Source organism: Panthera tigris, chromosome A1 (genome assembly GCF_018350195.1).
Source record: "Panthera tigris isolate Pti1 chromosome A1, P.tigris_Pti1_mat1.1, whole genome shotgun sequence".
In the NCBI taxonomy this organism is placed as follows: domain Eukaryota; kingdom Metazoa; phylum Chordata; class Mammalia; order Carnivora; family Felidae; genus Panthera; species Panthera tigris.
Window position 1 is genome coordinate 47,767,742 of NC_056660.1, and position 13,369 is coordinate 47,781,110.

General features: G+C 39.6%; 1 protein-coding gene across 9 annotated transcripts in view; it reads right to left on the reverse strand.

The window, feature by feature from the left end:
- The window catches only part of KLF12 (Kruppel like factor 12), a 1,146,238-nt gene that overhangs the window by 20,741 nt on the left and 1,112,128 nt on the right, over positions 1 to 13,369 (reverse strand). For all 9 annotated transcript variants that reach the window (XM_042978247.1, XM_042978214.1, XM_015543647.2 and 6 more), the window contains one exon: positions 136 to 293. In XM_042978247.1, coding sequence (XP_042834181.1) covers positions 136 to 293 — 158 coding nt within the window. The remainder of the gene's footprint in view (positions 1 to 135; positions 294 to 13,369) is intronic.

Sequence of the window (13,369 nt, forward strand, 5' to 3'; positions counted from 1 at the left end):
AATTTGAGGTGGCTGGGTAACAAGCAACACAGCATTCCAGCACGCTCACGACCCCGGAAGCAATCAGTGGCCCCCTCGGGATTTTCCCTGACCCCCCCCCCCCCCACCCCAGTGAGAAGCCCTGTAACACGGTACCTGTATGTGTCCTTCGGTGAGCCTTCAGGTGAGAACTTTTTGTGTATACTTTGTTGCATCCCTCAAAGTCACATCTGTGGATGCGCCGTTTTCTGGAGTCTGGGGATTCAGACCGTCTCTGGCGTCTTGTGCTCTCAATACTAAATGGTGAAATTGAACTGGAAAAAGAAAAACCGGAGTTAAGTGGTGAGAAACACACAGCACTCTGCTTTGTTCTAGTGGCACGAGACCTCCGTTTCATGGTCTATAGCCTCATATAAACTCGAGGCCCCAGGTCCCTACTTCCCACTGTCACTCTCTTGGACATATTTTATTTCTTAATCTCGAAGACAGTCAGCTTGACCTATTTCTGACGAAACGCTCCTCTAGAGAGAAAGCTATGCTAAAACAACAAGACCAAAACAAAAACTGAGTGAAAGCAGTGGTAGGGATCCTTGTTATCAAAAGAAACAATCTGGAACTTCTGAATGACACTTACAGACAATATTTTTGGAAGCCCTGCTATAGACAGACAAAATGAATGCATTTAATAAGGAACACAAGAGTCTGAATTGCACGTGAAAACATATAAAATTGTGTAAAATCACAAGGTACATCTCAAAACAAGTGAGGTCAGGCTGAAAGAAATGACATCAGTACGTCAATAACATGACTCACGACGAGCTATTTCTGTTCACTAACATGCACCTGACATTTAACTTTTCCAGTTGGTGGTTTTTCATGGTGAGGAATAAAGTACATTGTATTTAAAGATTAGCTGTACCACCATTATGAGAAAGTTTTAACTATGAAATTTGGCCCTGACTTGCACGTTGTTTAATCTTCATGCCACAGTAGAAAAACAGGATTAGTTTGTAACGTCAGGTAATTGATTAACATGTACTTCTTCAAACCTTAATCTCTTTTGCTTGAGGTAGAAACGAAGAATATGACTAATCGTCTTTAGTTATCCATGGAGTTCTTTACTATTATTATGAAATACAACACAAAAGCAATCATCCGTATTTCTACCACACAAAATTTACCACTGTTAATATTTTCTTCCAGCTTTTTCGTGTCTTCACGCTTTTTAAAATTCATTTTTATTAGTAAATCACCTCTTTTTAAAAAACTGAATGACTCTGAGCAAGAGTTCTTTGAAGTGAAGTTGAAGCTTTACCTAAGAAGATCACAGATGAAGACTGACCCCGCCTTTGTCTTCCATCCGCTTCCTCTCTGCGTAAACTTCTGCTACCAATTTTCTCGGAATTCTTCCAATTCTTCCAAATGATCCTTACCTATACATATCTACAGTCATAGAAATTCATAATGTTGCTTGGTTTTTTAAGAGCCGTGTAAATATCATGTTGTTCACATCATTTTGCAAAGTGCTCTACACTTGCCTTTTCTTCACTCAACATGAAGCATTTGAGATTATCCAAATGCCAACACTGGAGTTTATACTTGTAGTGCTACGTACCACCACGCCTCTAGTCTAAGATATCCTCCTTTTATATTTAAAAAATTTTTTTAATTAAAAAAAAAATTTTTTTTACATTTATTTATTTTTGAGAGACAGAGAGAGACAGAGCACAAGTTGGGGGAGGGGCAGAGATAGAAGGAGACACAGAATCTGAAGCAGGCTCCAGGCTCCGAGCTGTCAGCACAGAGCTCCGTGCGGGGCTCAAACTCACAAACCGCGAGATCATGACCTGAGCCGAAGTCGGACGCTCAACTGACTGAGCCACCCAGGCACCCCTTCTTTTTATAGTTTAATGTCTCTAAAATCAGTAGCTTCTTACAATTTGATAGCTTGTCATAGTTTAATGGCATAATTTTTTTCTTTGTTAGCGGTACGTAAGTAATGGTGCATTTTACAATATGTGGTATTTTAAACTTATTTCAGGGGTTGGTAAGATTTTTCAGTAAGTGGTTAGACGGTAAATATTTTGTCTTGACTTTGAGAGCCATACGGCATACATTTAACAAATCAACTCTGCACTTGTAGCATGAAAGTAGCTATAGACAATACATAAACAAGAGAGCATGGCTAATGTTCCAATAAAACTTTATTTACAAAACAGTGGGTTGCACTTGGGTCCAGTGGTTGACACATGACTTAGATGAAATATGGTCCAGTGAATATTTATCCCAGAGTCTTAAAATCTATTTCCTAAGGGATGGACATTTAGATTATTTTTTGAAGTTTATTTATTTAACAGAGAGAGAGAGAGAGAGAGAGAGAGAGAGAGAGAGAATGAGGGGGGAGGGGCAGAGAGAGAGAGGGAGAGAGAGAATCCTAAGCAGTCTCCCCACTGTCAACGCAGAGCCTGATGCAGGGCTCAAACTCATGAACCATGAGATCACGACCTGAGCTGAAATCAAGAATTGGTTGCTTAACCAACTGAGTCACCCAAGCACCCCTAAATTGTTTCTAGTATTTCACTGTAACATTGCTCCCCAATGTTTCCTTCTATGGTAATTGCCTTTTAAGTTTTCGATGTGTCTTCTCCTTTTGACAAATAACAGGGCAGCAGCCAAAGCTTTCTATTAGTAGCTAAGACAAAATATAAGTGGTGTTTATCTACTTGTGTCTTAAAAAGTTTTATGCAAGATCTTTATTAGTAGAAGAAAGAAAATATGGGGTGGCTTAGCCACTTTTTCCAGCTTTCCCATGAATCAATGTGGATTTGTGGTTTTCCACACAACCAACTCAGTTGTGGTGACTGAAGCCTATTGTGAAAAGAGTCAAAATAGTGTGACTGGCCTGTCCATGAAAGAACAGCTTCGGTCACTCCTGCCAAGGTACGCTCTGGCATAAGGTGCGATTCTGATGAACAAAATGGTTATGTGTGACGACAGGGCAACAGTAATTCATTTCTTGTATATCAGGTCATGAAAATAAATATGGATCTTGGCACCGGGGACCTCAAAAACAGAAACTTCTGTGTTGTGATACATTTTGACGTCTTTTAAATCAAGAGAAAATGATATGGTATCTGTTTCCTTCAAATTATAACTTAAAGTTATACTTGCTACACAGTCATAAGCACCAGTTTAAATGTACCTATGCATAACCACACACATATATCGTTATGCCCGCAGTTTATTTTAGCTATTTATCTTGAGATGTATTCATGTATGCAGAGAGAAGTAAAAAAATAAATCTGAAATTAAAACCAGGTAACTACCGAGCATGTCTTTAAGGGACCAATGGTGTAATGCTGCTTTCCAATCCTGTCAATCATGAACTATGTGGCAGGTGGGTAAGGAAAGCAGAGGCCACAGAATGGCATGATATTACTACACCAAGAGTCCTGAATTTACACCAAAATGAAGACATGTTAGGTGGACGGCCCTAATGCTAAAAACTTCACCCCCTGGTTTTTCCTCATTTAGGAAATGGCCTGTTGTAGTCCATTATGAAGAACCACCCCCTAAAGGTATCTATGCCATGAAAATAAGAAATAATTTTCAGGGCGCCTGGGTGGCTCAGTCGGTTGAGCGACCGACTTCGGCTCAGGTCATGATCTCACAGTTTTCGAATTCGAGCCCCGCGTCGCGTGGGGCTCTGTGCTGACAGCTCAGAGCCTGGAGCCTGCTTCAGATTCCGTGTCTCCCTCTCTCTCTGCTCCTCCCCCACTCATGATCTCTGTCTCAGAAATAAATAAACATTTAAAAAAATTTTTTTTTAAATAAAAAAAAAAAAGAAAGAATTTTCTAAAAAGTATGTAGAATGAAGAGCTGCACCAGGCTGAGCTGGCTTGGAAACGATATCCAGTGGGGAAAATTTCTCCTGGCTCCCCTTTTCAAATGGCAGAGGCATCCTCCGAAGATGCTGAAGAACCTTTGGCTAGGCTGTGCCTTTCAGAACCACTTGCTGTATCTCTTTGTGGAAAAGTAAGAAGTGGGGCTGGAGTAGACAGGGATCAAAAGAGCAAAATGACTTCAAGAACGCAGGAAGACGTGAGGACAGTCCCACTCCATGCAGGACCGCTGCTCTGCTGGGGCTCATGCACAAACCCAGATGGCAGGCACTGGAGGGGGAAGACAACCAGAGATTGGGGGTTGGGCCAAGCCAAGTTCGTGGCAGGAAATGGGACAGTCAAGGCACTGGTGCCAAGCATCTCTAGAGCTTAGGACACTATGAGCATTCAAGAAATGTTTCCTAAATTGAATGAATGAATGAATGAATGAATGAGTGTATTAAGTCAGGTATTCCTAATTTTTAAATTAAAATAATCATTCAATTAATCCTTACTTGGCTAATTAATCCTAACTAGGATTCTTTTATTTCAAGTCTTTGGTTAATGGTCATTCAATTCTTTACTCTTATTCTCATTTCCCTAAACTTCATATTTTTAACACTATTATGAATGGCTACTGAATATCAGAACAGTCTGGGTAACCATTAAAACCGCATGTACGTAGGTGTCTCAGTTCTTTGCTCTAAGTCAAGAGAATGGCAGCATTCTAAAGCACTCCTTACAATTAAAATTCTCAGTGGAACCACACTGAGACCGCCCGGAACATGTCTAGGATGCTGGTGAATGAAATAAAAATCTTCCTTTTGATGCTGGTGTGCATGTATTGAACACGGGAGGGTGAACAGTGACCTTCCTCCTCAGCAGTAGCGTCCTGTCCTGTCCTACTCTGAGGCTCACCAGCAGGGGCATCTGGTAACAGAACAGCTGTACTTATGCTTTGGGTGTTTCTATTCTGCCCTTTCCACGCTTTCTGAGCGATGTGCCCTTTGTTGAGAAGGCCCTTAAGGTATCCCCAAACACATGCAAATTGGTCCTGTGCTTCGAAAGTTGGTCTTGTTCTGAAGAATGGAAATGCGCAAATACACTGCAGCCTACGCCAGCACAGGATTCTTCCAATAATCCTTAGTAATAAGCTTGGTATGATGAAAATGGTAGAGGTAAAACGGTTGCCAGTGTGTTCCCAGAGACTGTACGAAAGGCATCTGCACAGTTCAAAAGAACAATAACTAAAGGCCCACTCCCTTCCCCAGAAGGTTAGACCATTTGGAGTAGTGAATGAGCGCCTGAGGGGGCCTCACAGGCACTGCGTTGTAATAATTAGATCTACAGAGAACAAATGAGTGAATCATGACTTCGGTTGCACAACAGTCCCACTTGGAATGGCAAGTTAAATTAGAATTAAACCCAGAGAGGCTCGAAAAGTCACATCCAGGAACAGCTCTATTTAAATAGAAGGCACCTCGTGCCTGCCATGAAAGAAATTAAGGTTAACTGTAATCAGCAGGTAATAAAAGACCATTTGTCACGTGTGACCTTAGTGTGATGAGGTGCCCTTCACTGAAATTGAAGTTTCTATAGGTGTTTGGAAAAAAAAAGAAAAAAGAAAAAAGAAAAGAAAAGAAAGCCAGGACATTCTTTTAAGGCTGAAAAAAGAAAGAGGACACATGCATCCCAAATTTTAAAACAAGAACAGAAAACAGTGGCGTAGAAGGTGCTTTAGCAAGTTCACAGGTTCAGTCTCAACAGACCTCCAAGGAGCATGGCTGTGGATAACAGCGATAGCTGACATTTACAGAAGGCTTACCATGCTCCAGGCGTTGCTCTAAAGGCTTTAAGCTTCAAAGCAACTTTGTGAGGTCGATATTATTACTATCCCTCGTTTAAAGGTAAGGAAACGGAGGCATAGAGAAGGCCAAGGCCAAAACAATGTAGGTGGCCACACCAGGAATTGAACCCAAGTGGGTGACTCTAGAACCCAATCTTAATGATTACCTTCTTCGGACTCGGATAGATACAGGTAACATAAACCAGCCTAGGATAAAATGTGAAAATGCGACAAAATAATCTGTATCAATTAAATTTTCCCTCTAGCCCAATTATAGAAAACAACAGCACATAAAAGCATTCTTAAATGTACTCTGCTATAATAAGACATATACTTTTCTCTTGAGAATTTTAAGGTAAACAGCTTTATAAATACTGCCAGTAGAGGTATTCACTATAATTACTTACTGTTAATCTACCTAAGAAAATACTTTCCTAAGTTGTTGTGGAAAAAATATTTATTTCCAGGGAGATGTTTTTCGAAGGCTGAGCCTGGCAGTGGTATGTGATTATGTCTCCCTTGACCACCAAGGCCACAGAACTAGTGTTTTCCTTGACATTCCAGTTTATTTACAATTGTACCAAAAATGATTTTGAGTTGGCTGCACTGATAGAGTTACCTTAAGGGAAGGGAGAACATTCAGTTTTAAAAATACACTTTATGCCATTTTCGGAAGTTTATTTTAAAATTATTTTGAATGGGGCGTTAAATATTACTTACTGGGATTGTGAATTAGCTTCTGCCACAGAATACAAGTAAGAACGAACCACTCCCTTGTTAGTAAATCAAACACTACACTGGGAATGAAATATCGAGGCCATAAGCCAAAAAAGAAGTTGATGAGACTTTCAGTTAACCAGACATTACATAAATCTTAGTAATAGAGCTTCTGTTCACTTGGACAAGCCAGATATTTGCATTTTTTTTTTTTTGCAGGCTTTCTCTCAGCCACTAGATGGCTCTCGGGAGCAGGAATCTTTGTATCTGTCCTTCCATACTGTAACAGATTCTGTCTAGCTGCTATCAAACCAAATCAGTGTTTTTCTAGGATATTAATTGGGGAAAAGGTGCTATTTAGATACACTCACTATCTATTCCCTAGAAGCTACATCCCAAGGCAGTGCAGATTCACCAGCATGAAGTTCCTCTTTCATTGCTGCCTGCAGATTCCTACGGAAAACTACTTTTGATAACAGATTGAAATTGTAAGATTAGTAGTTGTCGACCTTTCCAGAAGCTGTGACTAAGGCATTATACCGCTTCATGTTCAAATCTGGATTCAATAAAAATAAATCCATTTTCACAAAATGTATAAAGAGTAATACATTTGCTAAAATATGTCCACAAGCTTAATCTTAGCATATACTCAACTAGAACTTGGCACTTTTTTTCATATGAACGGAATATGCCCAAAATGTAGTTCTAATTATTGTTTTATGTTAATAAATAAAGTCTCCTACTAATTACAGATAATAATTTTATGAATGAGGGTTTTTGGGAGGTGGGTTTGTGGATAGACTCAGTATATCATGATTTTTACCTAAGTATAACAGCTGTTACTAAGTCTTTTTCATCACTTGCTAGACCATTAAAATACTCAAAACTGTTATGGGCTTATATTTCTGCTCTTTTTTTGATTCATCACATTTTAGCAAGTTAAGATCATAAGTTGCAGTAACAAAAGGCTTAAAGATAAAACAGAAAAAAAAGGAACCAGTTAACGGCATTAGCTGTGATTGGTTTTATTATCAAATTTAGGATGAATTTAGATTACAAGCTGAGAGGGGATTGTTCAGTAACAAAAGAGATCCATTTCACAGGGCAGTATCTATTCAAAATAGCTACTGTGGGGTGGGGTGGGGCACCTGGGTGGCTCAGTCGGTTAAGCATCTGACCTCAGATCAGGTCACGATCTCACAGTTCCTAGAGTTCCAGCCGAACTTTGGGCTCTGTGCTGACAGCTCAGAGCCTGGAGCCTGCTTCAGATTCTTTGTCTGCTTCTCTCTCTTTCCCTCCCCCACTATCTGTCTCTCTCAAAAATAAATAAACGTTAAAAAAAATTTAAAAAGTTAGTTTGGGGAAATGCTGTATGCATTGCAAAGACTTTATCCCATCAAATCAATTCATAATATCGGCTGAAACAAGTGTGGATTTCTGAATTACACTGGACGCTGAATAGAAGACACATTGTACTGAAATATTCCAATGAACTTTCCGCAGAATTTCTTCAGAAAACATCAGGGTTGAAACTCTGTTTTATGCCAGGAGTTGTAGCTTAATGGATCATCTGAATCTTACACTTACTAGGTGTAAAAAGGAGCAATTATTTAAACCTGAAAGCCTTTAAGGCAGGCCCTGTTCTCTCCAGTTGCCGTAGTCCTACTGTTACCTATTGCCTTACAAGGCAGCGCTTTACATTAATCTTCAGGGTATTGTCAATGAACCCATCTGATTTGGAGATCCTCTAGAATCCTGCTAGGTTAAAAAAAAAAAAGTTCTACTTACTTCCTTAAAGATAAACTTTAAACTTGTCAAGAATGCAGATATGGTCTGATGCATGCCTCTCGTGAAGTTGGCCTATCAACAGGTGCCTGGAAGTGTGAAGGGGGGAGGGAGGAGGGAAAGAAGGGAGGAAGGGAGGGAAGAAGGAAGGGAGGGAAGAAGGAAGGGAGGGAGGGAGGGAGGGAGAGAGGGAGGAAGGGAGGGAGGACAGGAGGGGAGAGAGAGGGAGGGAGGGAGGGGAGAGGGAGCAGAGAGGGAGGGAGGGAGGCAGGAAGGAAGGGAGGAAGGGAGGGAGGAAGGGAGAGAGGGAGGAAGGGAGGGGAGAGGGAGGCAGAGAGGGAGGGAGGGAGGGAGGCAGGAAGGAAGGGAGGGAGAGAGGGAAGGAGGAAGGAAGGAAGGGAGGAAGGAAGGGAGAGAGGGAGGAAGGGAGGAGGGAGGAAGAGAGGAAGGAAGGGAGGGAGGGAGGGAGGAAGGGAGGAAGGAAACAAACAAGGAAGGGATAGGAGGTTGGGTAACACAGTCAGGCCTGTGAGGACTTTATTAAATGTGGACACTGGAGTCTCACCCTAACACTGCTCGAGGGCAGAATTTTATATAAAGAAGTTAGTTTTTCTCTATCAGGAGGTCTTATTGTAAGGCAGGTTCACTAACAAGATAGCCCTGTGGATGTACTCCAGGCAACGGCAGGATATAAAACTCTGTATTTTAAATATCAAGACATATATAAAATGTTTTGGGGTGCCTGGGTGGCTCAGTCGGTTAAACGTCTGACTCCTGATTTTGGCTCAGGTCACGATCTCACGGTTCATGAGATTTCTTGCTCCATGTTGGGCTCCATGTGCCGATAGTACAGAGCTTGCTTGGGATTCTCTCTCTCTCTCTCTCTCTCTCTCTCTCTCTCTCTTTCTGCCCCTCCCTGGCTCATGCATGCGTTCTCTCTCTCTCTCTCTTAAATAAATAAACTTTAAAAAATAAAACCTGTATAAAATGTTTCAAACATACAGTTCTAATGAGATAGTATAATGTAAATCATAAATAAACTTTTGAAGTGACCACCAAAACAGGCCGCCATCTATTTTATGCTGATCATTAACCAGGTCTATGTTACACTAGAGATTTCTTTTATTAACACTGAAATTATATCAGTTAACTATCTGGTACTTAAGCTTACATAAATTATTGAAGCAGTTTTTATTGCGCGTATGGGGATATATAAATAACAAAACCAAGTAGATTTCATTGGTATTCCACTTGAATTTTGTTGGCCAAAAGGGCTGTCTGGTGCCACAGACAGGCGTTTCTCCTACCATCAAATCAGCATGTATTTGAGGAAAAAAATAAAATCTTCCCGATTACGGAGGGAATATTTTACCTGTTTTGTACTTCCTTTCCTGAAAATTTCACTTAGTTTTTGAATACCCCACCAAATTAATGTTGAAAAAAAAATACGAAAATATATTAATGTGACCCACATTCATATTTGAAAGACATGTAGAAGGTGAGGAAACAGGTTCAGAAAGTTAATGAATTACTATGCTACAGCCACCTAGCTAAATATTGGCAGAGTTGGAACCAGACGCCCAGTTCCTGGCCCCTCAAGCTAGGACTCTTCCATTCTCCAATAAGGTTGTAGAAAGAGCTGTGTCATAATTTTTACTTAGTATGAAGGCAAATCTGCTTGGCAACACTGATAGTCATTTTTTTTCTTTCATCAAATAGACTAAAGAACTCCCCACCCTATTTACTTTTTTGCTTTGGCTGCCAGGAAACTCAGCCACGATAGCCTAGGATTTGGTGCTTGTTTTCTACTCAAATTACACAACTCCCAAACTAAAACTATACAGTTTTTATCCTATAATTTTAAATGTATGTCTCATGAATTACTTTCAGCACTGCGTGGAATATTTATGTTAAACAAGGAAAACAAAACAAAAGAGCATTTACTTAAAAATGGAGAAAAACATGTGAAATCTGAATCTGAGTTTTAACACGCAGACCTCTAAATTAAAGTTTTGTATTCTAAGCTCATATTTTTATCTTTAAGAAAAAAAGAGAAAACAAGACTATTTTTTGTTGCTGTTCCTTCAGAAAAAGCATAGACTCTAACCTGATAATCTAAATATGAATCATAAATTATAATTTATTAGTGATGGTATTTTAGACATTTAATCTCTTCGATTTTCAGATTCCCAAAATTCAAATGTGGAGCCATCAGAACGATTTGCCAAGAGTAATGTAAACCTGACTCAATGTCAATATATCTTTAACACTTCTTAACTTCAGGCTCTTCCTTATTCTTCCTTTTCTGGTTAATAACTTTAAGATATAATTCACACATGGGGAGGAGGATGGGGGGATGAGCTAAATGGGTGGTGGGCATGAAGGAGGGCACTTGTTGGGATGAGCACTGGGTGTTATATGTAAGTGATGAATCACTAAATTCTACTCCTGAAACCCATACTACACTATATGTTAACTAACATGAATTAAAAAGAAAAAAGACGTAATTCACATGTGATAAAATTCAACCTATAAAATGTACGATTCAGCAGCATTCATTATATTCACAATGTTATGGAACCACAACCTCTGTCTAGTTCCAGAATATTCTCATCACCCGGAAAGGAAATTCCATATAATCCACCTCCCCCACCGAGTCTCCGGGGACAACTCATCTGCTTTCATCTCCATAGATTTGCCTATTCTGCACATTTAGGAGGAACAGAATCATACAAAATGTGTCTTTTTGTGCCTGGCTTCTTTCCTAAATTTAGCATCAAGTTTTCAAGGTTCACCCATATTGTAGCATACATCAACACTTCATTCCTTTTTACAACTGAATCATATTCCATCATAGAGATATGGCACACTCTCTTACCTGTTCATTAGCTGATGAACTTTTCAGCTATTATGACAAATGCTGCTATGAACATTTGTACACGTTTTTGGTGGACATGTTTTACATTCTCTTAGGTATATATCTGGGAGCAGAATTAGTGCTAGATTATATGGTAAGTCTATGTTTAATACTGAGGATTTTTCAAACTGTTTTTTCAAAGTGGCTACACCATTTTGTAATTTGACCAGCAATGGACGTTATAATCCCTCATCATCCTCATCAAACATTGTGTCTGTTGTCTTCATTTTAGCCATCCCAGTGTGTGTATCTCATCATGGTTTTGCTTTGCAATTTCCCTAATGGCTAACGAAGTGGAGCATCTTTTCATGTGCTCATAGGCCGTTTGTAGATCTTCTTTGGAAAAATGTCTATTCAAATATGTTGCCTATTTTAAATCTGGGCTGCCTTTGTATTGTTGAGTTGTGGGATTTCTATTTATTCTAGGATACAAGACTCTTCTCAGATACATGCTTTGCAAATATTTTCTCCCAAATCCGTGGCCTGCCTTTTCACTTTCTTGTGTCCTTAAAGCATAATAGTTTTAAATTTTGATTAAGTCCAATTTATTTTTTTTTATTTTTATTTTATTTTTTTTTTTAATTTTTTTTTTTTTCAACGTTTTTATTTATTTTTGGGACAGAGAGAGACAGAGCATGAACGGGGGAGGGGCAGAGAGAGAGGGAGACACAGAATCGGAAACAGGCTCCAGGCTCCGAGCCATCAGCCCAGAGCCTGACGCGGGGCTCGAACTCACGGACCGCGAGATCGTGACCTGGCTGAAGTCGGACGCTTAACCGACTGCGCCACCCAGGCGCCCCTGATTAAGTCCAATTTAATACTTCCTTAGCCATTATGTGTGTTTGCAGTTATATCTAAGAAGGCTTTAACTAACTTATTAAGGTCTTGAAGATTTACTCTTCTGTTTTCATCTAAAAGCATTATAGATTTAGCCCTTACAGTTAGATCTATGATCATTTTGGGCTAATTTTTGTGTATGGAGTCCAATTTCATTCTCTCCATGTATGGATAGACAGCAGCCCCAGCATTATTTGCTGAAAAGATTTTTCTTCATTGGATTGTCTTGGCACCCTTGTGAAAATCAACCGACCATAAATGAAAAGGTTTATTTCTCAACTCTTGCTTCTGCCCCATTCATTTCTATGTGTACACTTTAACCCTAGTACCACACTGTCTAGGTTTTATAGCTTTGAGGTAAATTTTGAAATTGGACATTGTTAGTCTTCTAAATTTGTTCTTTTTTTCAAGACTTTTCCCAAGATTATTTTCAAATGAATTGCAAGGTCAGTTTGTCAATTTCTGCAAAATAAAATGCAGTTAGAATTTAAGTAGGGGTTTCATTGAATTTATTTACCATTTTGTGGAATGCTGCTATCTTACCAACATTAAGTCTTTCAATCCATGAACATGGGACATCTTTCTTTTTTTTTTTTTTTTAATTTTTTTTTTTTAACGTTTATTTATTTTTGAGATAGAGAGAGACAGAGCATGAACGGGGGAGGGTCAGAGAGAGGGAGACACAGAATCTGAAACAGGCTCCAGGCTCTGAGCTGTCAGCACAGAGCCTGACGCGGGGCTTGAACTCACGGACCGTGAGATCATGACCTGAGCCGAAGTCGGCCACTTAACCGACTGAGCCACCCAGGCGCCCCAGGGACATCTTTCCATTTAAGATTTAATTTTTTTAAATGATGCTTCATAGTTTTCGTGTTCCAAAATGTTCAGTGTTAAAGACATTCCCTTCTATTCTTAGTTTGCTGAGTGTTTTTATCATTGAAAAGATGCTGAATTGTCAAATGCCTTTCTGTACCTCTTGAGATAATCACGTGGTCTTGCCTCTTAGTCTATTAATATAACGTATTATACTGATTGACAGTCCTGTGTCAAACCAGCCTCATTCCTGGGTTAAATCTCACTTGGTCATGGTATATAATTATTTTTATAGGTTGCTAGATTCAGTTTGCTTGTATTTTGTTATGGGCTCTTGAGTTGATATTCACAAGGGATTTTGTTGTGTAGTTTTCTTGTGATGTCTTTATCTGGTTTTGGTATCAGGGTAATGTTGTCCTCATTGCAGAAGTTGGGAAGAGAATGTTCTGTGCCCCTTCTTGACCTTGGGCTTCATAATACCATATTTACACCAAGAACCATTCCTTACTATGTTGACTATTCCTATTTGCTAATACCCTTTCTCTTCAGCCTCAGTTTTGCTGTTAGCCTGCTTCTATGGAGCTGATGTTTCTG